The sequence below is a fragment of the Tiliqua scincoides genome, chromosome 9, assembly GCF_035046505.1.
Source record: "Tiliqua scincoides isolate rTilSci1 chromosome 9, rTilSci1.hap2, whole genome shotgun sequence".
NCBI lineage: Eukaryota > Metazoa > Chordata > Lepidosauria > Squamata > Scincidae > Tiliqua > Tiliqua scincoides.
Window position 1 is genome coordinate 28110085 of NC_089829.1, and position 26994 is coordinate 28137078.

Genomic DNA, 26994 nt, shown 5'->3' on the forward strand with positions numbered 1-26994 from the left:
GATGGGCCTATGGCCTGATCCAGTGGGGCTGTTCTTATGTTCTTATGTTCTTAACTGCTGCCATTTTTCACATATCTGATCAATTCTTCCTCCCACTCATCCCCAAACCTTACTGAAATCTCCCCTACCTTCTCAATTTTCATAAACCTGCTTTCTATTTCTTTTTTATATATAAAGCATACACTTTTATTTTTCATAGAGTCATCTGTGCTAGACACCACGTGCACTTTCAAGTCAGTCTAACTTTCTTCCCGCACAGGGATTTATCTTTAACTTAATGTGCAGGACTGCCAATGCTGCAATCCTTGAAATGTTTACTCTGCAGCAGGGTCTGTGTATTGACATCAACTTCTTATGCCGCCTCCCAAACTATTTTGAGTTTCTTAAATATTTTTCCAAGAGGTGCCAGCAAGTCTCTCCCTCTGAGCTTTAGCGTCCTGTTGCTGCAAACATTACGACAGCATCTTGGGAGAGCATAATCTTGCGCAGACGTTAATAAAATCACAAATGCACAGAGTAAGGAAGAGAACACAATACGGGGATCCACGGCTGCAGAAAGTGTTTGCAGGAAGCTCCTCATGGCAAACAATGAAAAAGAGGCAGAGAGAGACACTCTTCCTGTCACAGACTGCTGATATCTCCGTTTTCCTTGAGGAGTTATCTCAGCAACAGAAATGCTTCAAGGACTAGACGGCTGCATAGTGACAACTCATTCAATGCTGGGCAGCCAGTGATGCTTAAACATCCTGCTTGACTCTCAGAGACAAGGATTCATTATGTATTTTTCACTTCAGATAGCTGCAGCTGAGAACATTCTACAAAAGTGGTTTTCAGCTTGACAAGAGCTGGAATCCACCCCAGATGCCAGCCAACAACAGGAAACCATTCATTTTACTATGTAGATTGGCGGTTTACCCTGTAGATTGGCAGTTCCCAAACTGTGTGCTTCAATGCACAATAGTGCCATGGTGAACTCACAGAATGTCCTGGCCCCTTCGAGTTACTGGCTCTTCCAGGCACCTCCATCTTGGATTGCGTGATTCAAGATGGCAGCGCCCAGGGGAGTTGGACAATGATGTTGCTGCGACGCGGCACTGTGACCACAGAGCAATGTGGCAAGCTTGGGAATCGCCACTGTAGATGGCTTACCAACAGATGAAGTAGTCCGTTACTGCTTTTACCTATTCCGTTTGCCCAACGGTTTGTTGCTATTCTATTTGCTGCTTTCTATTATGGCAGTCAATTTTTTTAAATTGAAGTATGTTAAGATGTCTTGAACGTTATTTAGCAGAAAACTGGCAGTCAGGTATGAATTGTTTTTTAAAGTAAGTAACTGATCAGAGCCTGGTCCCAAAAATGGAATAGGGTCCCCACCCCCCTCATTCCAATCATTTTTCCCATATTGCATGGAGACAATGTAATAATACAGTATCACTCAGTGGGGGAATTGTGGGGAAAACATGGCAGTCATATGGAGGAACCTAACTGCTGCCATTTTTCAAATATCCTGATCAATTCTGCAACCCAATCAACCCCAAACATTATCAAAATCTCCCCTACTCGCTCATTTTCATCATTTGTAAATGGGATGATGAAAATGGGGAGGGGCGGAGTTTTGGCATCCCTACTCTGTGTGTTTGACATGCCCTAATCAATAACCCAGGCATAATCTGTCCCTTCACATGAAGAATTTCAGATCACTGAGTCAATGGCTGTGACAGGGAAGGATCCTCCAAAGAACCGAAATATCATTTCAGAACTTCATTGTAAAAACAAAGCAAAAAAGCACTCTGCAGCAGGATGTGTGGCCTTTAATCGTGAAGGTGGAAACAGACCACTTACCGTGGGTTCTTTTAATCGTCTGAAATCTATGTTGAGGTATGCTTTTATTCCATCATATGCACCTGGTAGAGTTAGGCCATGGATCAACAGCACAGACAACACAACATACGGCAGCGTGGCTGTGATCCATACCACCTGGAAGGAAATACCAACACAGGCTTTATTGACCATATGTTTGGCAACAAAGAGTTGGCTGTTGCTGTGATCACATTGGACACAACTGCTTCTTAAAAAAAAAAAAAAGGACACAAGCAACTATTGTACTGAACTTTCCCATTTTATTGTGAGAAACCCTTACAGGAAGTATTGGAGGTCTTGTAAGAACAAAATTTAATCTAGTCACCACATTAGAGCAGTGTTTCTCAACTAGTGGTATGGATACCACCAGTGGTACTTGAGGTGGTATCTGGTGGTACTTGCAGGACCTTGGATACCTGTCATCCAGCAGCAAGACCAGGAACACGATGCAACAAACAGTGGTAGGAGCCTCAGCTCGGTGGGCAGAGCTCCATGCTTGAAAAAGCCTTCCTGTCCACACTGAGTCTCTTACTGGTGCTTGTTGCATCACATCTGGCCTCCCAACCCAGAAGTAACTGGTGATGATATAATCACCAGTTCCTTCTGGTGGTACTTTCAGTAGGTGGACCGTATAAAGTGGTACAGTGGATGACAAACCTTGAGAAACACTGCATTAGAGCTATGTGTGTATATTACACACAAACACAGAATCATGGAGTTTTAAGAGCCTTCAAGGCCCTCTAATCCAAACCCCTGCTTGAAGCAGAAAAAGTATCTCTAAAGCATCTTCAAAAGGTGCCTGTCAAACTCTGCTTGAAGACCTCCAGGACAACCCACCACTTCACTCTGTAATTGGTTCCATTGTCCAACTGCTCTTACTTTCCAAACCATGTTTTGTGAGTGGCTGCCAAACTAAGATCAGAAACTTAAGGGATGAAGCTGGGTTTTGAACAAACTATGGTTTGGCATTACATCCAAACCAACAAGCCATTGTTTGAGTACTGCTCTGCTCTTGGAGAACTCTTTTTGGAATAGCATCTTGAGCTTCTTAAGGAAGACTGAGGAAGAGTGAAACTGAACCACCAATGGTTTGCCTCGACATCTGGAGCACACATCACTGTTTGAAGTCTGAACTATTAGTTCAGTGAGAACTATTTGTGGTTAGTGCAAACCATAGTTTGATGTTGCATCTGAACCAACCCAAAACGTTGCATTCTTCCACTTTCTTAATAGTAACTTTAAAAAAAACAAAAACATTTTACTTGCCATACCTTTCCTGATGTCTTCACTCCTTTCCACAGACTAAAGAAAAGAACTATCACTACCACCAAGAGACAAAGTGTTAGCTGCCACCGGGGCAGGCCGACGTCTTGAATCCCATGGCTTTCGTGAAGGTGCAGGACTCGCCGTCTAACCAAAGAGACAGAACAGCAACAGAGTCATATTATTTTGAGCAGGGAACTGTGATAAGAACTCCTCACTGAGGAACCTGAAAACCAGGAAAAGAAACATGGGACAATAATATGGTTCAGTTGACTGCAGGAACAGCAATAGTTTCCTAGAAAGGAGAAAAGGTAGGTTGATTTTACCCACCATTTCTGGACCAGCCCAAAGTGAGCCAAAAGTGAGGACCTTCAGTTCAGTCCTAAATAATACTGGTCTGCCTTACGGGACTGTTGTAATTATGCAAATGTATGCTCTAATTGAGTACTGTTTTAGAGAGCACTATTACAAATATGATTATTATAAGGGATGCCAACAGAAGAATGAGGTAGGCCCTGAATTACTTTCCTTGTGTATCCCAGGTCTCCTTTGTCAAGCTGTGCTGAACATGCATTCTTTATGACGCTGTTAGAAGGATATGAAGCCTAAACAGGAAGCAGAATTTAAAAGAGCATGACACAGCTTGATGGGATGTGCCCACTTTGTTTTCCAGCTTTGGTCTTTTAGATGAAGCCAGGAAAAACAAACCTAGTTCTAAATACATGATGTGGAAATCAAAGTCCTGCTGATTTCAGTTACCCACACAATCATCTTTAAGTTAGGGATAAAAATATTGCAGAGTAACAGCTTCATTCTATCTAGGACAGTAGTTCTCAAACTTTTCAGAGGTCCTAGAGCAGTGATTTTTCAACGACTGTGCCATGGCACATTGGTGTGCCTTGAATTGTCCACAAGTGTGCCACAGGAGTTTGGGAGAAGGTAATTTATTAGTAGGGTCATTGGGGGATGTGAGGCCCTCCTATCAGCAGCATGGTGTGCCTTGTCCAAAAATGGATGGTGTGCCTTTATGGTTTCAGCATCTTGTCAGTGCTCATCCTTGTAATGAAAAAGGTAGAAAATCGCTGTCTGGCAGAGACGGCTGCCAGATATATATGCAAAGGGGTGTGGCTAAAATGGTGACTGAGTAGCAGTGCTCCCTCCCAATAGCAGCTTATTTAACCTTTGATGCAAATGGTCTAATCTGCCCTGTCCGTTTTGAGAACCACCACAAATTGGGTCACGACTTACTGGTGGATCCCAGACCCACAGTTTGAGAATCACTGCTGTAGAGCACAGGTTCTCAAACTTCTCAGATGTAATATTTGTGCAAGGGCAGGGAAAAAGGCAGTGATGCAATCCCCAGAATCACAATGCTGTGGGAGCAGGGGGCTTTTTAAAAACTTAAATGACCTGCTGCTGCGGGCTGTGGGAAGCCCCTCAGAGCCTCTGGAGAGCTCCTTGGTGCTTGTAGAAAGCAAAAATAGCTATCATGACCCACTTCTGGTTTCGGAATCGCTACTCAGAAGTGGGTCGCTACTCAGAAGTGGGTCGATAGCTGTTTTCACTTTCTACAAGCCATGGGGAGCCCTGCAGAAGAGTCTACGAGGCTCCCTGTATCTCCCACATCCTGGCAGCAGGTAAGATGAGTTTCTAAAAAGCCACCCTGCCCCCACAGCGGTGCAATCCCAGGGATCGCTTCACTGCCTTCCCCTTTCCACTGTTCCTTAAGGGGGCAGAGGCCAAGGTCTTCAGGCTAGGGCATCATGATGTCTCAGTTTGAGAACCTCTGCTCTACAGGGTTGCTGTCAGTGTAGACCAGGGGTGTCCAAACTTTTTGGCAGGAGGGCCACATCATCTCTCTGACACTGTATCAGGGGCCAGGGGAAAAAAGAATTAATTTACATTTCAAATTTCAATAAATTTACATAAATGAATATATTAGAGATGAAGTTTATATGAATGAATGGTCTTGCAAAAGCTCAAAGCCTACAAAAGTTCTTTCACAAAGCAAAACTGACCTTTCCTTTGCTGCCGCTGCTGCATCACAGGCATGAAACAGCAAGCAGTGGAGACAGCCCTTGTCCTATAGCTCATATGAGAGGTCGAACAATCTCCCTCATGCTGACAGCACTTGCGTTGGGCCAGTGCAGGCTCCAGCAAGTCTCTAGAGGGGCAGAGCCTCCTTAGAGGCTGGGGGTTCCCCGTGGATCAGATTGGGAGTACCTGAGGGCAAATGGCCCTCGGGCCAGGGTTTGGGCACCCCAGTGTAGTCATCATCATCATCATTCTTTTTTTATGGTCACAGACCCAAAATCCCTGGTGTAGTCAATCATTGGACTTAGTATAAGGCAGATCTATATGTTTTCCTAAGGATGTGTGAAACCAAAGCCTTTCTTTTGGGGCAGGGCTGAAGCTCAGAGGTAGAGTCCCTGCTTTGCATGCAAAAGGTTCCAGGTTCAATCCCTGTCATCTCCATGTAGGGTTGAGAAAGATCCCACCGCCACCAGAACACTGGAAAACTCTCTCTAGCCTGACAGTACACAGCTAGATGGCCCAATGGTCTGACTGTATAAAGCAGTATCCTCTGTACGTTGTGTTGATCTCTAGATGAAACAGCTTATTGTAAGGTAGAACTGTGCCCTGATTGTACCATTTCAGACTGCAAGGTCTGCCTGATGGGGTCTGAAGATTTTAGAGGAAAAGGCTCGACAAACCCACGACTTACTCATAGAATTCAGCTGCAGGTGTCACCTTGTACTTGGAATAAGGGCCAAAGATGAAGGTCGAGCCGTTTGTGCGTTTGGGGTCGGTGCAGTTTTGGCTGTTCCACAAGTTTCCGCATTTCGTCCAAGGAAGCTCCTCCATTGTGAATGATGCAAACAGATAATACAGAGACCAAGCTATGATAACGTTGTAGTAGAAACCCACGTAAAGAGCTATGAGTATCACAGCATAGCCTACACCTGAAGACAAAGGAAAACCAGATTACACATGAAGTTGTACGTGACACAAAACACCATCAGGATCCAGTAGCGTAGCTAGAGGGGGTGCAAAGCACTAAATTTTGCAGGCACCTGAATGTGCCGTGCAGGCAGCCCCTCCCCCTCCCCTTTGAGCCATTCCTGGCAGCGAGAGCAAAACGGAAGCGTTTGTACCCCCTACAGCTACGCTCCTTTCAGGATCCTCTTCCCAGCAAGAGCTGTTCACTACTAATGATCTACATCAGGGTGTCCAAACATTTTGGTAGGAGGGCCACATCATCTCTCTGACACTGTGTCAGGAGCTGGGAAAAAAGAGAATTAATTTACATCTAAAATTTGAATAAATTTGCATATATGAATTTATTAGAGATGGAACTTATATGAATGAATGCAGGTCTTGCAATAGCTCAAGGCCTATAAAAGGCCTTGCACAAAGCAAGGCCGGCCTCTTCTTTGCTGCTGCTGCTGCATCAGAGATGTGAAACAGCAAACAGTGGAGGGAGCCCTCATCCCACAGCTCATGTAAGAGGGCAAACAGTCACCCTCACATTGAGAGCAGTTGCATTGGGCCAGCACAGGCTCCAGTAAGTCTCCAGAGGGCCAGCGATTCATTGGAGACTGGAGGCTCCCCGCGGGCCTGATTGGGAGTCCCCAAGGGCTGCAAGTGACCCCTGGGCTGGGATTAATGGGGACCCCTGATCCACATTATCAAATACAGTTGCCCCTTGGTATCCATGGGGCAACTGCCCCCCCCCCCCCGCCACAGACACTGAGATCTGGGGATACTGGGGTCTGCTTTTAAAAGTCAAACTAAGTCAATTAATAGTCTTTCCCATCATAGCACTGTAAAACTGTGCTGTTTGCAGGGCTACAAAATTGTGCAGGGGTAGACAGAGTGAATAGTGGGATGCTCTTCTCCCTCTCACACAACACCAGAACCCAGGGGACAGCCACTAAAATTGAGTATTGGGGAAAGTTAGAACAAACAAAAGAAAATTTTTTTTGCTCATAGTGTAATTAGTCTATGGAAATCCTTGCCACAGGATGTGGTGATGGTATCTGGCCTAGATGCCTTTACGAGGGGATTGGACTGATTTCTAGAAGAAAAGTCCATCACAGGTTACAGGCCTTGATAGGGTTTGTGCAACCTCCTGGTTTTAGGTATCCTCAAAATACCAGGTGCAAGGGAGTGACACCAGTATGCAGTTTTGTGTGAACCCGAGGCATCTGGTGGGCCCTGAGGTATTGGTAGGTGAGATACATGAAGCTGAACTAGACAGGCCTTTGGTCTGATCCAGTGGGTCTTTTCATATGTTCTTATGTTCTGCAGGGCACTCAATGGTGCTCCAGAAGCCACTTTCAGTTTGCGCTACCTCCCCCAGCCCTGGTCCACCCCTTCACGATCTGGACATGGCTTCTGGAGTGCCACTGGGTGCCCTATAAATGGCATGGTTTTACAGCGCTGTGGTAAGAAAAGCTATTTACTGACTTATTTTGACTTTTTAAAAACACTTTTAAACATGGACCCTAGCATCATGGATAGTGAGTAAATGTCCACAGATGCCAGACCCACAGGTAAGGTACTTCCACTATAAATTCCCTCAAATGTCCATGAATATTTTTTTTTTTTGGGGGGGGGGGCTTTTTTTTTTGAGAGGGAGAAGAGGGGAATGGTGTTTTTTGGTTTGTTTTGAGGGAACTGTACATATGAAGCTGCCTTACAATGAGTCAGATCAGGAGTTCATCTGCTTTGTATTGTCTCCGTTGGCTTGTAGAAGCTCCCCTGGGTTTCAGACAGGACATTCTTAGCCCAACCTGGAGATCTGTCAGGGATCAAACCTAGGACCTTCTGCACACAGGCTCTACAACTAAGCTATGTTCCCTCTCTCCCCATCCCCCCGTAATGTTGAACAAAACCAATCCAAATCCCATCTGAAAATGCCAAGGGAATGGAGCAGAATAACTCCTTATTACATTCGGAAGTTAACTTCTGGGACTAAAGGATGCCCATTAAATCTGAACACAGTCTGATATTTACTCCAGCTGTGTCCCGCTCAAGGGGCTAAAATCAGTCCTCGAATCCAGTCATTTGAATAAGCACTTCCACTCTGATTGCAGGGTGCAGTCTCAGTGCCAACCCTTATGGGACAACATCATTAACACCAAACCCCGGATTTAACAACACTACTGTTTATAGCGAAAATTAGCTGTCTGTTTTTGATGCTTGCTGTTGGAATCTTTTTGGTCAACCAATGAATTATACTGGACTACCACTCAAACTAGAGTTTGATCATTTTTTAATCAAATATGATTTTGTGAGGTTTCTCCTTTTCTTTTTTCCTCTTTGTAGAGTTCTTTTGTAAAAAATACTGGGCCCTCCTTACCCATATCTGCAGATGCTCAGCACAGTTTTTGGAAGGCCTCAGACGCATCCGGAAGACACTTTGAATTTGCGCTGGAGACTTGTGTCTGGGAGGTCCTCTGAGGCACAATCACAGATTTAATTATCTGCAGAATTTGGTGTCCATGGGGGATCATGAACAGACCCCTCCCTATAGATGATGAGGGTCTACTGTATGATCAATTAGAGAGAAACTGTTTGCTTATTCAACTGAATACTGGCCATCTTTACATAAGAGCATAAGAAAAGCCCTGCTGCATCAGCCAAAGGCCCATCTAGTCCAGCTGCCTGTATCTCACAGTGGCCCACCAAATGCCTCAAGGATCTTTGCCTTACAATATCCTTTCATGCAAGCATGAAAAGTGTGCACCATCCCAAGGACTGCATTTAAAACATCTAAGTAGAAAGCTTGGCATTTACCTTTAAAAAGTGGACAGATTTTCCATACAGTGGCTGCTCCTTCTCTGTTATACTGGCCCAGAGCTAGTTCCATATAAAATAAGGGCATCCCAGCAATGATGAGGAAAAGGATGTAAGGGATGAGGAAGGCACCTGGAAACGCACAATCATATGAGAGAGAGAGAGAGAGAGAGAGAGAGAGAGAGAGAGATTAACTGAGTGGCTGCTCCAAGGAAATTAAATGGTAGAAGATTCTGGGCAGACAAAAGGAAGCACTTTGTCACACAATTTTTACACAATGCATACACAGGGAAGAGGAGATGCATACAGTGGGCCCTCAGTATCTGCGGGGGTGGGGTGGGGTGGGGGAATTATGCAGCTGGGTAGCAGCAAGAGCTCCAACACTTGACTGAGAAAATTCATTGGGGTGATCTGAGCTTCCCTGGGAAAACAAACTCTTCTATCAGGGCACAGCTCATTTAAATATCAAAGTGTAAGTAGAGTTAATGGGGGATGTTCAAGATCAAAGAAAATAGACTTGGGCAGATTGCAAGCATCCGTTTGGGGAGTTTATCAATGCCGTGGCACCAAAAAACAACCAGATGTAAGTTATTCAGGGGATTTCTGGATGTCAGACTGCTTTTGCCATGGATGTCTTTCACAAGTGTTCTCTGTCTTACTATGGGGAGAAGGGTAGACAAAAGCCTCCTTCCTTAGAAGTGAAGAAACAAACAGAGAGCCAAACTAGATGTCTCACCAGATGTTTGCTTTTTCATTTCTAACAGAATGTGGTCTAAGGACCTGGCTGTCTGCCAAGCATCCAAAAAGCTGGTGAGGAGGGAACTATTGCTCTTTCTTGACAGTGGTGGGCCACACCATCATGATGGGATTGTAGCCCCTGTTCCGTGGCTTCTCCTCCCCCTCTCCATTTAGCCAAGCACATTCACACTATCTGACCCCACTGTGAATGTCCTTGGCTAAATCGAACACATCCAATCACAATGTTAAAAAAACTGGAAATGTTTCCCTTTATGACTAAACATAGGAAGTTATTCCAGCTCGTTCCAGGACTGTGTTGTTTGGAACTTTGTCCTGCCAGGTGATGCCGAGGATGCCTCGGAGGCAGCGCATGTGGAAAGCATTCAGTTTCCTCTCCTGTTGTGAGTGAGGAATCCATGACTCACTGCAGTACAGAAGTGTACTCAGGACGCAAACTCTGTAGACCTGGATCTTGGTATGTTCCGTCAGCTTCTTGTTGGACCAGACTCTCTTTGTGAGTCTGGAAAACGTGGTAGCTGCTTTACCAATGCGTTTGTTTAGCTCGGTATCGAGACAAAGAGTGTCGGAGATCGTTGAGCCAAGGTACACAAAGTCATGGACAACGTCCAGTTCATGTGCAGAGATTGTAATGCAGGGAGGTGAGTCCACTCTGAGCGACCCGCTTGGAGGCAGGCTGTGCAGCATGGCCTTTCCCAGTTTGAAGAGATACTTGGCCAACAGACTGAGGCAAAGAGGCAAAGAAGGAAGGCCCATAGCCAGGGAGACAGAGCAGGGACAGACTGCACTTGCTCCCAGTGTGGAAGGGATTGTCACTCCCGAATCAGCCTTTTCAGCCACACTAGACGCTGTTCCAGAACCACCATTCAGAGCGCGATATCATAGTCTTTGGAGACTGAAGGTTGCCAACTACTACTAAGAAGTTATGGATAGATAGCAAAGCAGGATCTGAAACCACCTTTTGATCAGGCTGGTTTGTTCAAGCTAAGCAGAGTTACAGTAAACACAGGTTTTCTAAGTTTTGAGACAGGAAACACTGGTCTATTCAAAATTGGAAATGTAGGCTATCTCCTCTCATCATGAGGGAAGGGCAAGGAGAGGAAAGGAAGAAATGTCTGAACACAAAGCTCACCATGGCATGTTATTCTTTAATTAAATCACGCTTTAGTATTATGTTTGAATTGGGCCAACATCGCTTCATCTCACATGCCACGTGGAGTTAGTGAGAGGATAAAATGGGACAGACCCATGTATGATGGCCTGGGCAACTTGGCAGAGGGGTGTGCTACAAACTATAGTTAAATAAATAAATAAATAGTAGAAGAATTGTGAATAGAAAACATTCTATTTTCACAGATCTCACATGTACCAATGAAGAACTCAAGTATTCAACATGCTGGTTTAATATCAGCACTGCAGTAAGTAAATAGATGGCAATGGAGCACATGGGAGAACACTGATTCTCAATGGGGTTTGTATAAAGAGCTTTTTCATTCATGTTAAGGTCAAGAGACCATACAGTAAAACTGAGGTTATTTTTGATCTGTTTGAAGATATTTTATTTGAGGAGACTAAGGAACGATTCCCTATACCATAGATGGGAATACTGAGGCTGAAAAGGAGTGGTTTGCCTAAGGATACCTCATGAGTTCATAGCATAGGCAAGAGCTGAAGTGGGAGTCTGGATTTGCAGGTTGGCCTCATAGGCCTATACACACTTCCCTGAGCGTAAGCCCCATTGAATTTAATGGGTAGGCATGCCTTCTGAGTAGGCATGCCTACGATTGCACTGTTAGCCACTACCACAGGAGTTCCCAAATGGTGTGTCACAATGCCTTGGGACAGCGGTTTTCAAACTCTATGGGAGAGTTTGAGCTGCTCTAAGTCCTTGCGGGGGTGGAGGGAAGGCAGTGATGCGATCCCCAGCATTGCATTGCTCGGGGGCTGCAGGGGCTTGGCAGGACTTACCAGAGCCTCCTGCAGCCTCCCGGGGGTGTGGGTAGCACTGTGCGACCGTCTGCAGGGCTCCCCGAAGCTTAAGAAGCGAAAGTGGAGCAATCGCGCCCCGCCTCCGAAAAACCGGAAGTGGATTTGTGTTGCTAGTTTGGGGTGGGTTTTTTTCCCCCCAAGTCGGTCTATCAGGATGTTTTACTACTTTCTTTTTTTAGCTTGCCTTGCCTTGATTTTCAAAGCAGAAAAAGCCAAAACAAACAATCCAGCCCACAGCGGTTCTAAAAGTAGCACTTTTAGAGCTGGAGGAAGAATCATCTTTGAATTTTTATATTGTTAAAAAAGGGGGGGGGAGGGGAGAGCACTGGCTCTTATTGTGTCAAGGTGCGCTTAAAACCTCTTAAATAAGCTTCAGGAGTCTTTCAAGGGGATTAATGTACAAGCCAATAGGAGGTCGATGATGGAAAATCCAGCCAAGAGCAAGATCGGAATGTGAATACAAACACTCAAGGCTCCTCTTCCTGTGCAGCAATCAGTTGTGTTTTAACTTGTAAGTGGTGTTTCTGCAGCCAAGCAACAGGAGTAGAGAGCATCCCTGCTCTCTTAGGACACAACGGATATCTTGTAGAGGCAAAGGGAATGTCTGGAAATCCAGCATTCAATGTTCTGCATTAAAAATAAAAAAATTAATACCAGATATTGAGGGTAGGGAGGAGGAAGGAATGGAATCAAGGCATGATGCTAGAGCAGAGGGGGTTCTTTTCCTTCTGGGAGCAGCAGCAGAGGGGATTTCAATCGGGAATATGGCACAGAAAGGAAGAATTAAGTCATACTCTGCAGATTCTCCCATGAAAATCCTGGGAGGGTATTAGGAGACCGTTACTGCTTCAGAATAAATGTTGAAGGGTAGGAGAGGATTCGGAAACTGAACGGGTTGGCAAGTGGTCTTCATTTAGAAGGTTCTAAGTTTGATCACCAGCATCTCTCAGCGAACATCTTCCTTCCCCCGGAGACCAAGCTGGAAGGTCTGGTGGAGAGGGTGGGACTGCAGCAGCATACCTAGAAACCCCAGAGCTAGGGACAGTGATGTCACTCTGGTTCTCCCTGGAGGAGGAGGTGCTGACAGCTTCACGCCCCCCCCCCGTTCCTTCTCCTGTGGAGGCTCCCCCTTGAAGGGGCATCACTTAAAGGGGGCACCAGTGAGAAGAAGGAGGAACGGGGGTGAAAAGCATTCTCTGGAAGAACCATAAGTAAAGCAAGGCAGTCATGTGCCTCCCCAGCATAGCTCCGGATGCAGGTGTCCCTCAGACTCTGCCCTTGTTGCACCACTGGATGAGAGGGACACATGCCTACTGGTCAGTCAGCCAGCCTGTTCCTGCCCCCCAGTCCAGGTAATAGGAACTAAGACTGGGACAAACATTCTGTGGCATAATCGAACAGTCAGTCAGGCTTTTCCCCTGCCCTTTTCCACCTCCAACTCACTCTTGCCCCAGACTTGGAAACAAAGTGGGGGAACTGAGTGGTGGAGCACCTGTGTGACGGAGGGGACGCCAAACTTGCCACTGGACACCCTGGTGCGGCCTTTGCAGACAGAAGCGTAACTAGGGTGAGACTGAGGGGCATCTGTCCCAGGCGCTATGTCAAGGGGGGTGGGCATGTGGCTCCGCCCTAGTTATGGAGGAGGGGCTGGAAGCTTTGCACTCTCAGTTCCTTCTTCTTCAAAGGGAAGTCTCCACAGGAGAAGGAACAGGGGCATGAAACTGCCACAGCAAGTGCCTTCTCCTCAGGGGAGGACCTGAAATTGACAGCCTTGCACCGTAAGCAGAGCAAGGCTGTCACTTCTGAGTTCTCCTTGGAGAAGGGGGCACTGGCAGCTTTGCATCCCGTTCCTTCTCCTGTGGAAGCTTTCTCTGAAAGAGAAGGAACTTGGTGTGCAAAGCCACCACAGTGAGTGCTCCCTTGTCTGGCGAGAGCCCAGAAGTGATGTCACAATGGGGCAGTGACATCACAGCGTCACTGCCCCAGGTGCCAAAGCACTTTATTACACCTCTGGCTGAAGATCCCTTATTGCAAACCTCACCACTCCACAGTGTCCTTGCATTTCAAACATTGTGAACGAGCCACTGTAATCCTCTCCTGAAACCCAAGTTTGACACTCCCCTCCTCAGGAGGATGCCTGTTGAGGTGCAAGGAGTGATCTCATGCTCCTACTTCAGTCTCCTGAACCTCCTCCGACCCTCCTACAAGGACTTGAGATTTCCTACAAAGTCCAAATGCAAATTCTGCACCGGCTGCTCTTCTTTGATCCGGCAATCTCTTTCCAAAGCTTTGCCTGAACAATTCCTGCCCTTGTTATTCCAATGCACAGTGACCATTCTGTCAGATCAAAGCATTCATTTGCAAGTCGAAAAGCAACAATCAGGAGACCCAGGAGTGGGAGAAAAAGTTTCAGCCTTTTTGAAAGGGCGCTAGAGACCTGGGAGCGCAGAAGACAAATTGTTGGATTGTACCCTTTTCAAAATTAAATGCATGTTTCTCCCTCCAAAGTTTGTATTGCAGCTGTCTTGACTTCACGGTCTTTTACGAAATAGTATCTGTTTTATTATTTCTTCCAGAAAACAAAATCAACAACAACAAAAACTGAACAAATAAATTGTTACCTTATGCACTGTTGTGTCATTCAGTCACTGGGCCAATTTCTTGTTTTTGCAAAAGACAATATACAATCTCTGAATGACACAACATTCTTTATCAAATAAAAAGTCCATGCTACTTAATATTGAATAGCTCTGCGTAACTCAATAGTTTGCATGCATTTATTACTGTCAGAATCTGGTCCAGTAACTGGGCAGGCCGGGCTTTCTTTCTTCTAGAATCCTATCAACCGTGGCCCCAGGAGCAAATTGGTGGTCCAGGGGGTAAAGCTCATGACCTACAGCACAGGCATATGCCATCAGCCATGAAACTGAGATGACCTGCACAGACCCACATCTGAGTACACATCAGAGTTTCTATCATGAACATGTCAAGTCAACCAACAGAGCTGCATAAAGATCTAGTCAAAGGGAACTATTAAATATACCCATTTTACAGATGTGGAAAGATGAGGCTGAGATGGAAGCAATTAATACAGGGAGAGCCATTGCATTGTTTTCTTTTCAATTTGCGCAACTGTCCAAGCGTTTTCAGCTCCATGAACGATTCTGCCCTTTCTCCCTTCCTGTGTCTCATCCCTGGGGTTGTCTCCCAGAACACCTGTAAAATGTTCCCCCACTTACAATCTACAGATTCTTTCTGAAAAATCATGAGGCCTTTGGAATCACACCTTACAGTAGGGAACGGGGACTAAGTTTACATAGTTGTAGCTGAAACAATGGCATAAGCGTTGTCCTTCTCTTCTGCCTCCATCCCTTTGTTGCCATGCCTGGCTCAGGGTCCAATCCTATCCAATTTTCCAGTGTAGCATGGAAATGTAGCAATTTACTGGTGTAGCATGCATTGCATCCTGTGATGGGAAGGCAGTCACAGAGGCCTCCTCAAGGTATGGGAACATTTGTTCCCTTACCTCGGGGCTGCACTGCGGCTACACCAGTGCTGGAAAGTTGGATAGGATTGGGCCCTCAGTCTCTACATCTACAATGTAAGCCTCTTAGGGCATAGTCTTTTTACTTTATGTAACACACCATATGTGCTGGGGGAGAGAAGGCCCTCTGGGTCGCTGCCAGTCTAGCCTCAGAAGGCTGTGGAACACAGAGAGTCTCCACCTCAGATTCTATGAGTAGATAGATTTATATGGAGGAAGGTGTCCTTCAGGCAATAACCAGCACCTTGAATCACACCTGGAGATAACTAATGTAGCAGAAATAACAGAGATGACACATGATCATAAAGCCTCACCCCAGTCAAGACCTGGGCAACAGAGAATGGAATCACCAGCACCTTCAAAAGTTATCTGGGGTAAGTTTTGTAGCAGTTTGGCACTGAAGAGTCGTGAAGACTGTACATCCCTTTGCTTTCCTTATTCCAGTTTGACTGCTCCATCTTGTGGTCTGAAAAAAAAGCGTGCAAAGTTCTATAGAATGAAAGGAACTAAACGCAGGGGAGACCGCAGGCTCTTCCATTTCCCCTTCATGCTGCTAATATTTGCCAGATTCAAGCAAACACACTCTTCACTCTGCAGAAAACTGACAAGGAAATCTCTTCCTGTCCTTCACCCAGGCATTTTTGGCACCAGGTACCAGGAACAGGACTGAATACTATATATTAAAAGCAAACACACTAAAGGGATGAGTGTGTGTGTGACAAAGACCAACCAGTCTGAAGTTAGTTTCCTACTCTAGATGAAAACTGCCTTCACCTGCTCCACCCTGAATCTTGTTGCATGCTGGAAAAGGAAGCTGTGTTCCCACCCCAATTGTGTGTGCATGTGTTTGAAATACAACTCCAAGCTCATTAAGTGACAATAAAGCGAGGCTACAAACAAGGAAATGATGTGTGGGACATCCTTTGCACCCTGCCCCAGGTGCTGTGATCCTTACATGAGGGACTGAACTATCATGAAAACTACCCTGAACCTAAGGTGACAAAGATGTATGTGAATCCCATATAGCCTGCTATCCTGGGGAGTTCCGGATGCCTCCCTTGTAAATTCCCTTAGCTACACCACTGGCAACACCACCAGAATGGTCCTGATGCGATGAGCACAGGCCCCAACAAACTCTGGAGTTGTTCCCCACCCACCCCCAAGCTGACAAGGAAAATATATTGAGCCCTATGGAAAGCAAAAATGAGCCCACATGTGACTTGTGAGTAACTCGTGAATATCAAAGGCCGGGCAAAGGGGAACACAAGGCCACCAGAATGATCCGATCTAATGAACGTGGTGCTCAACAAATGCTCCAGAAGGCATTCCCCCCCCCCATAGCAAGAAGGATAAAATCAGAGGCTTGAGCAACTGGTAAAGTGAAACTTATTTTTAGTCTTGTAAAACTAGGTGGGTCCCAACAGAGTGTAATTTTCAAAAGTGGGTCCTGTTGCTGAAACATTTGAAACCACTGCTTCATTTTATTGCTGATAGTTTGATAGTTTCTCATGGTTGGTTGATTACAGTTTTCTTATTTGTATTTAAATAATAATAATCATCATGCAAGCCCTTAGTTGTTCACAAATGAATAATGATATTTAACCTTTAGATAGCACTTGCTGAAAATGCAAAACAATTCACAAATATTGTCTTGTGTAAGGCAAGTATGATTATCCCCATACTGCAGATGGGGAAGACTAAGGCTGCAATCCTAATCATTTTCCTGAGAGTAAGCACCAATGAACAAAATAGGACTTACTTCTGAGTAGACCTGGTTAGGATTGTGCCCTAAGTAGCCTACCCAAGGCCACCTGGTGCATCCATGAGGCAAGATTGAAAGTAGGAAAGTCATGACACACAGCTCAGGCCCACAGGCACTGAATTACACCAAAAGGCATGACAGAAATATATTAAATGCATAAATAAGAATCAAGGATAGGGGAGGAGGGAATGAAGTTCACTCTTGAAGTCTTTGTGAAGCATAAATATTAATTATTATTATTATACTTCTTGAGATCTGATGTCTGAGGCAGCTCTCCATATCACCCACTGAGTTAGACTAGTCCCTGGCCATGTCAAGGTGTCTCAGATCATAGGTTTGGTGCTTTTAAGGAGACCCAGGGGATTGGGATGGAAAGCACAACCTTCCCTTTGACAACCTTGGTCCTTCCTTGCAGGTCAACCTCAGGCTTTCAATTGCCAACCCATCCCTGTGGGGTTTTGCTGACCTTCAAAAGCAGCCCTGAGGTCTACCTGGCCTAGCATTCCATTTCCTTCAGAAGCCAAACAAATGCTTCAGAAAGAAAGCAGGGTATGAGGACATTTACTCACCCCTAATGTTTGCCCTTCAGTAACTATTATTCAGAGTTCCCACTTAGCCATCATGGCCAACAGCCATCAACAGTCCTCTTCTTCTCCATGGATGTCCTATTTTAAAGCCATCTGATCCAGCAGCTACCACCATATCTTGCATCTAAGATGCACGGAGAGCCCTGGTGGATCAGGACAAAGCACAATCTTGTCCAATATCCAGCTTCTCACAACGGTTAACACAATTCTTTTGGGAAAGCCCACAAAGCAGGAGATGAAGGCCAATGGCTGCAATAACTCATGCAAGGAGACAACACGGCCAACCTAGTTTAAAGAAAGTTGGGAGAGAAAGCCCTCAGAAGTTGCTTGCAAAAATTTAGTTTTCCATGTTTCTAATTTGTTTCTCTTTTCTTAGAATTTCCACTTACAGAGGCCAATGGATTTAGGGGTTTTAGCCAAAACATCACGCACAAGTTGTGAATTTGGCAACTTATGGCTGAATTTTATTGCCGGAGAAGTTGTCAGTCACATTTTATACGAGTATCACTGCAAGCCAAAATTTCTAGAGCAAACTTTGAAGACCCAGAGAGTTTTGCCCACAGTCTTCCACATACGCAAGCAGCCTGGCCATGTTTGCTCAAGGGTATATTTCCGTGACGTTCAGTAGCGCCTAAGTCTGGTTTACACATTCGGCCACAGAATGAGATGATAGCATACTCAGGGTATAGAAAAGACTGTACCACTTCTGATTGCATGTAGGAGATTTATTTTCCCATGTTCCTCCACATAAAAAGCTCCCAGCAAAGAGAAACCTAACCCTTTCCCTGCTGTGCAAGCTTTTTTTCTTTTTAAACTTTTTTAAGCTTAAAGGTCTCCTTTAATTTTTTATCTAAAGGAGTATTCAAAATTGAATACTGCATATCAGTATTGCTCGAACTGTGGGTCATGACCCAACTTCTGGTGAGTCTCCACAAAGCCTTCAATGAAAGATCAGATGGAAAGATCAGATAACTAATTGCATCAAGGCCTGACACTAATCAAAACTGTCCCACCAAAGCGTTGAGCTCCTGCAGTTTACAAGCTTGTGTAAATATAGGGAGAAAAATGTTCAAGTGTCTTTTTTCTGGTGTGCTTTTCCCAAATTCATCAATTATAGGTAGTGGGGACAGGTGAAGGTTGCATCACATAACTAACAGCTCAATCATGAGTTGCCTATTGCGTTGGTACTGCCGTGGCACCAAAACAGCTCATAAAGTTAGGTGGGTCCCAACGGAGTGTCATTTTAAAAAAGAGGGTCCTTGTGCTAAAAAGTTTGAGAACCACTGCTAAATATGATTTTCCCTTCTGCAGTCTGAAGCAGTAATGTGAAAAAATAAAATAAAATACTTTCATCATCTCAACTCTACTATCTCATTCAGTCATGCATACAGACCACGTATAGTCACACATACAGATTCTTTATAGCCATGGTCCTCTGTACCCTTACAGAGGAGTAAATTGCACTGAACACAGAGGGGCTTACCTCTGAACGAACATACAAAGGGTTTGCATGTCCTTTGCATGTTCCTTATTTCCAAACTCAAGTTCAATGAATGTGACATGTGTGATGGAAGGAAAGAGGTTAGAAATGTGACAGGCTGAGGAACTATTCTTATTTGCATTTTCTAATAATAGTTCCTTGGGAGCGAAGATTCCCTCTATAGTGCACAGGCTAGCAGAGCAGAATAAGAACTTCAAGAACAATAGAGCTCTGGCAGAACAATAGGAAGCCTCTGAGCACATGTCAAGCAAAAGGTTTTGTGAGTTTCTTGAGTACCTGCTCATAAAACATTTCCTAGGGAGCAAGAGAGAGTAGAAAGCGCATAGAACAAGAGCCCCACACAGAAGGGTCACACACATCAATTTGAATCAAGTGGCAGATAGCACTGAACTTCAGGAATCTGTGATTGCAGCTGTCTGAAGACAGACTATTCCCTGTGAAATTCCCCATGCAACTACATGCTCCACTGAATGCATAATTGGAAATAGCATGTTTGATTTTTCTGAGAAAGGAGCACAGCAGCTGTGAAGGACCTGATCCAATTCAGAACTGTGGCATGGAGGAAGCCTTTTTCCCACACGGTGGTCCTAATCTAGATTGCTTCTCTCTCTTCCTCTGCAAATGCTATTTGTTCCAGGTAGAATGATCCCATTGGCAGGACCATTGCAGAGGAAAAAATTTAAGCCCCCTCTTCTTCTCCCTATGCCAGAGGTTCCAAAAGTGGGTGTTGCAGCACCCCGGGGCGCCACAGCGGATTCACAGGGCCACCACAGGATGTCCCCAGCGGCCCCTCTTGCCAGCTCTCTTGGGCACTGCCAAGTTGGATTGCACAAAATCTCTTGTGATCCAAGATGCTGACACCCAAATCTCACAAGATCGTGTGAGATCTCGCAAGAATTGGGCACCACCGTCTTGGATAGCACATGATTTTGCGTGATCCAATATGGAGGCAACTGGCTGGGCTGAAGAAGAAGAGGCTGCAGGGGCATAATAACCGCAATCGGTCTGGGAACCACTGCCCTATTCCATAGTCCTGATCTGGACAAGGAGCAGCAATTTGCTACAGGAAAACCCCCATCATCACATCACATGTCACGTAACAGGGAGTTTGGCTCTTAAATGACCCAAGAGCCAAAAGATCATTTAGTCCATTATTGGCAATAAGAGCCCCTCCGAACACTCCAAGCAGAACAAGCCAGACAACCTAAAACCTTGGAAGGCTTCCATTCCAAAGAAAAAGGTTTTGCTTTCACCTTTGCCACACTTTGGGAGGGGGGGGGAGAACTGCAAGGACCTGTAGAAATAAAGCATTCCAAGGAAGGCCACGTTGTCCCAAGGAGGATTCCATCCGTGACCGGCAGCAGTACAAATGACAGATAAATACATAAAGCAGAGAACAAAGCCCTAAGATTCAGGAAATTTTTCTTTAATGATCCTCACGCTGCTAACTTGGGGGGAAAAGCCAGATCTTTCAAGCCCGGGCGGCTGAAGCCAAAGCGTCCGGCGTTTGTGGCATAAAAATAAACGGCCCAGATTCTCAGCGTTTCTGGAAGAGACCAATCAATCGTCTTATATCCAGAACTTCAGCATGAGAACAGGCCAGGGTTTTTATAAGCGGATTAATGTGGGTCAATGATAGTATCTACCACCATGTAGCTGGGCGCTCCATATCCATCATCTTGGTCTTCTCTCATACAACAATCCTACTCTGCAAAATTATCATCATCACCCCCATACTGAAGCCGGGGCTGAGACTTTCTTAGGACCACATACCGAGTTCATGGCAGGGGTGTGGTTCCAAACAGGGAAGTCCTGGTTCACAGCTCAGTCTCTGTGCCACTACACTATATCAGAGCTCTCAATATCGCCAGCTGTTGAGCTGAGAGGCCAACTATCAAACCTACAGCTGGCTCACGCATCCAGGTACATGATCTTACTATTATTATTTATATAGTGTTAATTATTCATGGAGCTTTAAGAACTATGAGACCACCGTCCCCTTGGAGCTTTAAGACCACAATTCCCTGCCCTGAGGAGCTTACAGTCTAACACTCAACACGGGGGAGGGGACAACAGAGGAAGAGGAGGGGAATTGAAGGCAAAGTAAACTGGGAGAGAATATTGATTTTTTTTTTTTACTTAAACTATTTCAGCCCTGCCTTTGCCCCTGCTATACAGCAACCAAGGTGGCTTGAGGCAAAAAAATAAATTACAGCAACACAATCAAACAGGAAAACAATACAATACCAACAGCACAACCAAACAGACAAAAACAGGAACCTAAATGAAACTGTGCAAATAATCAAAAATGGCAGCATGAAACACAAACACAGTGCGGAGAAAAGCAGTCAAAACCAAAGCATTATGCAAAGAGGCAAACGAACGACAGAGATCTCAAGTAGCAGCTTTAGGTCCCAATCCTATCCAACTTTTCAGCACCGGTGTGGCCACAATGCAGCCTCGAGGAAAGGGGACAAATGTTGCCATATCTTGAGGAAGCCTCTGTGACTGTCATAAGAAGAAGAACACAAGAAGAGCCCTGTTGGGTCAAGCCAAAGGCCCATCTAGTCTTTCTGGTTCCCACAGTGGCCCACCAGATTCCTCTGGGAGCAAACAAGACAACAAGATCCCTGCATCCTGTTGCCACTCTCTTGCATCTCACATTCTGAGGTAGCCTACTTCTAAAACCAGGAGACTACACATGCCCATCATGACTTGTAACCCGCAATGGACTTTTCTTCCATAATCTGTTCAATCCTCTTTTAAAGGCATCTAGACTAGGTGCCATCACCGCATCCTGTGGCAAGGGGTTCCACAGATTAATTACATGCTGGGTCAAGAAATATTTACAGTAAAGTCTGTAAGGAGTTGGGCCAAAAGCTTTATGGAAAATTGGGCATTGAGAAGAAGGACGTTCAAGGAAGTGAGAGAGGTACAGCATGAACATGTTGTGGGAAGTAGTTCCAGTTGGCATAAGGGAGAATGGGTGGAGACGTTTGAGGGAGCTGGAGACATTCAGGAGGAAGAATGAAGGTCAAAAGAGCTCATTGCCTAAGTTCTTCTATAGGATCGAGTGGCCTTGGTCTGTCTCAAAAACGTGATCCATCTAGTACAATGCATTCTACAGCAACATGCAGTGGTTCTCCAAGGTTTCAGACAGATGTCTTTCCCATCCCTACCTGAACGTGCAAAGACTTGAACACTTCTCCATGCAGAGTATGTGTTCTACCCACCACTCAGCTATGATGCTTCCTCATCATGCAACTGCAAGACACTAATAGCTTGCTCACATCTGCTCAGTCACCCTCCCCCCCAATTTTTGCAGTGTCATGGTATGACTTTCTTGTGTGAATCAGCCATCACAAATAGGAAACCATCTCACTTGGCCTTAAATGAAATGCTTTCCGGTAGGGTCCTTTCACATGTGTAGCTACCAGTCATCAAGAGAAAGAGAACCACAAGTAGAGAGACCAAGGGATGTACACCCATATGAACATTTTTTTTAAAAAAAGATAGGTCGGTCCAAAACTGCACTGTTTCCGAATGCCACCAGTCCAGAATGCTGCATTTTCCAAACCTCTTTTCAGTCTGCAGCCGTTACAAGTGAAGTCTAACACAGGTCATTGCATACTGTAAACTGGCTTTCCAGGGCACATAACGGGTATTCCCAGCCTCAAAAGCAAACTTGGGGTTTCAGGCCTCTCATAATTCAGACGCCTCTAATCGCATTCCTTCAGGAACCATGAAACAGCTTTCTCTTCCATTGCCTCATTCCCTCGCAGCCAGACTTCTACCCCTGCATTTCCACAATCATGCCAAGAGTTCTCCATCTGTTTGCCATGCTCTGTTCCAGTGTGGGATTGGCAGGGGCCCAAAGAGGCTCACAGATGAAGGGACTCTAGTAAGCAAGCAGAGGGGAGTTTGCTGTTGCTTTCAGTTCCAAGGCTCAGGTGTGTGCGCGCCTCTTAAAAGGGGTGTGGGAACATGATAGAGCAGAGTTTCCCAAACTGTGGGTCACAACCTGATTTTTGGTGGGTCGTGAAACTGACAGGGAAAATGTATTCAATCCTATGGAAAATGAAACTGAGCCATACATGTGCATTTACTCATGAGTAGGCAACTGTTCCTTGGCTCCTATCAAAGGCAAGGGAAATGCAAGGCCACCAGAATGGTTTTGATCCAATGAACGTGGAGTTCAAACAATCCAGAGGACGGGCCCCAAACCATCGCACAAAGAATAAAAACAAAGGCTTGAGCAGCTGATAAGGTGAAGAATCATGAAGCTAGGTGGGTCCTGATAGAGTGTCATTTTAAAAAGTGGGTCCCGGTGTGAAAAAAGTTTGGGAATCAGTGTGAGAGAGGTTTGTAAATGCCTGATGTACAAAATGTGGACCAGGAGAAGTTACTCTCCCTCTTTTACAATGTTAGAACTCAGGGGCCATCTAATGAAATTGTTGGCAATAGATTCAGGACAGGCAAGAGCATAACTCCTGCTTGTGGGCTTCTGGTTGCCCCCTGCAGGAAGGAAAAAAAAAAAGCTTTACTTAATGGATCTTCATCTGACCCATCAGGGCTTTTCTTACAAACCTACTACAGACATAGTCCAGCAATGGCAATATCTTCAGCTTGAGGAGCAGGCTGGACATTCTCTCTAGCCAAGCTGCTTGAGAAACCAGAGCTCCATGGCCATGGTGCCATCACAAAAGCCTTTGGGGTGTCCTCTCGTTTTTCAAAAGGTGCTTTATCAGGTGGCCCAATAAAGCCTTTGCTGTCCTCATGGTGTGAGCCTGCACCCTTGTTGCCTGGACTGATGCAACTCTGTGTAAGTGACTAGTCCTCATGGCCACCTGCACTTTCTGCAATGTCCTTGAGCAAGCAAATCCTTTTCTTAGCATTACATTCCTCACAAATGCAAGGCAATGCAATGTAAAATTGTGTGTTAGAGGTGAAGGTTAATTGTGCCTTCTCTTGTTCAAAACACCAAACCAAACGTGTGATCAAGTCATCAGATGAATCAGAGTGAATCCACCAGAGGAGCCTCTGAGGTGTCAAAGTGAACAAGCAGCCTGGTCCTGAACAGGTTTCCTCAGAAGCCAGTCCCACAGAGTTCACAGGGCATTTGTTTCTGGTCGATGTGCATGCTTCCTTGGAACTAAGGGCTCAATCCTAACCCCTTATGTCAGTGCTTTCCAGCACTGACATAAGGGCAATGCAGCTCTGAGGTAAGGGAACAAACATTCCCTAACTTTGAGGAGGCCTCCGTTGAGTGACACCCAACTGCAGGATGCAGCAGATGACCCACTGACACCGCTATGCCAGTGCTGGAAATCACTGACATAAAGGGTTAGGATTGCACTCTAAGTCACAAAAAGAGCTGTCTTTTTGCAAGTCTGCCTGCATGGGAATATCCACATAATTATGCAGGGCTTGCTTCTGAGAAAGCTGTCTCGGATCTGCTTATAACCATATTTTTAACAGCCTGCAAGTCAAGATCCATAGATAAAAAGACTGCACATTAAGTACTGTAAAAACATAGCAGCAAGACTGAATAATACTTAGATTGCAGTCTTATCCACACTTACCTGGGAGTAAGCCCCATTCACTAGAATAGGACTTACTTCTGAGTAGACATGCATAGGATTGTGCTCTCAGAGAGCACCTGCAATGACCATGAATTTCCAAACTAGATCAAATACTGAGATCAACAATCCTTTCCTTTCCTTTGAGCTAACTAGAGAGGCTTTATAAAGGGTTGCAGACACATTCACAGAGGGTTCTATCAACAGCTATTAGTCACAATAGCCACCCTGCATGTTCCCAAGCACAGTAGCTCCAAGTTTCAACAGCAAACAGAGTGTTCCTCTCTTGTGTTCCTGAAACAAAATACTTTTGGATGGCACCTGGGGCACAGTTTTGCTTGTCATCCATGAATGAAAGAAACCTATGCATGCTTACTTACAACTAAGTCCCGCTGTGTTTAATAGGGCTTGTGCCCAAGCAGCCTGGGTGGTGTAGACACATGGCCAAATCAGCCCCAAAATGCTAGAAAATGTATGTTCATAACAATTTTCTCCTTTTTCCCCCCTTCTTTTTGTTCTTTCTTCCTAGTCAAGTCAAACAAAAGAATATCTAGTGGGCTTCTAATGGTCCTGCCTTTTCAAAGCAAGTGCTCCTATTTGAGCACAGATTTGGAAAGAGATTTAGGCTGCAATCCCATGCACGATTCCTTTGGGGGGTAAGCCCCCTCAAAACTCCAAGAGACTCACTTTCAATGAAGCAGGCAGCAGATTGTACTGACTGTCAGGGTACAATCCTAAACTTACTTGCTTCTTCTAGAGGCAGTACCATGCAGTGGACAGAGACTTGGACCCCAAAGACCTGAGTTCAAATCCAGCCTTGGGTCAGCCTTTGCCTCTTAGCATAGCCTAAATGGAAACAAGGAAAATACCTGTGGGGCACCAGTGATCAAAGGCTGGGAGTGATACACGATCAATGAAATAAAGTCTCATTGAAGAAAACCGGTCCTACTTTGGAGTTCTCAAGTTTAGAAGTGAGATGCCAGTCACTGCTTACTGTTTTCACCCTTCCCAATAGGTCAGTCACTGCTGGACCCACTCAGGGTGATCAGGTGTCCTCTTTTTCCAGGACATGTCCTTTTTTTAAGCCTTGTGTCCTGGAAAATAACTTAAATGCCCTCCTTTTCCCTGTAAGTGGACCCCTGCAGGCAGCGCAGAGTGTTCTTGTAAAGAATAAATTATATGTAATATAGCTTTAAATTTAATAATGAGTAATGTAGTGTTTGGATTAAGCACATGAGATCAGTATATGTTTTTAGTTTTTCTTTTGTTATGACCTATGTTTCTCTTGGATGTCCTACATTTTGGGGTGCCTTGTCCTCTTTGGTGGTTATGACTTCCAGTCACTCGAGTTCCACTTTTAAGGACGATGCCAAGAGATTGCAATTCACACCGGAGGTCACAGAGTGAGTCCGTGGCAGAGGCGGAGAGATCTGAACCCAGGTCTTCCCCAAGGGGGTGTCCAGAGCTGCGCACCTTCCCTAGCTCAGCAGCCCAACAGGGGCGATGCCAAGAGATTGAGAGCCACACCTGAGGCCACAGTGTGAGTCCCTGTGGCAGGGGAAGTGGGATTTGAACCCAGGTCTTCCCCAAGGGGGGTCCAGAGCTGCCCACCTTCCCAAGCCCCTAAGCCTACCGGACAGGGGTGATGCCAAGAGATTGGGAGCCCCAGAGTGAGGTCCCATTCACACTTTCCTGGGAGTAAGCCCCACTGACTATGACGGGACTTACTTCTGAGTAGACATGCCTGGGCTCGGGCTCTGCGTCCGTGGCAGAGGCAGTCGGATCTTAAACCAGGTCTTCCCCCAAGGGGGGGGGGTCCAGAGTTGCCCAGCAGACCCACCGCCCACCCCTTCCCGGTGCGCAGGCACTTACCCCCTCCGTTCTTGTAGCAGAGGTAGGGGAAGCGCCACACGTTGGCCAGGTCCACCGAGAAGCCGATGACGGAGAGGAGGAAGTCGATCTTCTTGCCCCAGGTCTCCCTCTGGGGCGCCGCCGCGCCGCAGCTGCCGGGCTCCAGGAGGCTGCTGCTGGTGTACTGCACGCCGTTCTGCTCCTTCACCAGGATCAGCTCCACGTCCTTCTTGGGCGGCTGGGCGGAGGGGCAGTCCCGGGGCGAGCCCCTCTGCTGGCTGCGGGGCTGCTTCATCCTCGCCTTGAACATCCCTGAGCCGGAGAGACCAGGAGCGAGTGGGAGGCGAGGCTGGCTGGCTGGCGCAAACGGAGGCGCCCCCTACTCCGCGCTCTCCCCAGGAGGGCGCAGTGGGAGGCGGCCGCGCTCCCAGAGCGCAAAAGGAGGCGGAGGAGGAGGGCGTGCAAATGCAGCGGAGGGGTGAGAAGGGCAGCGCAGCGCC

The 26994-nt window shown here is 45.9% G+C and overlaps 1 protein-coding gene across 1 annotated transcript in view; it reads right to left on the bottom strand.

Annotated features, from left to right (window-relative positions):
• Window positions 1–26789, bottom strand: part of SLC6A2 (solute carrier family 6 member 2) — a 44040-nt gene extending 17251 nt beyond the window's left edge. Inside the window, exons 1-5 of the mRNA XM_066637958.1 lie at window positions 26516–26789; window positions 8926–9057; window positions 5849–6086; window positions 3132–3270; window positions 1843–1977 (exon numbers count right to left, since the gene is read on the bottom strand). Coding sequence (XP_066494055.1) covers window positions 1843–1977; window positions 3132–3270; window positions 5849–6086; window positions 8926–9057; window positions 26516–26789 — 918 coding nt within the window. The remainder of the gene's footprint in view (window positions 1–1842; window positions 1978–3131; window positions 3271–5848; window positions 6087–8925; window positions 9058–26515) is intronic.
• Window positions 26790–26994: the final 205 nt, after the last annotated feature.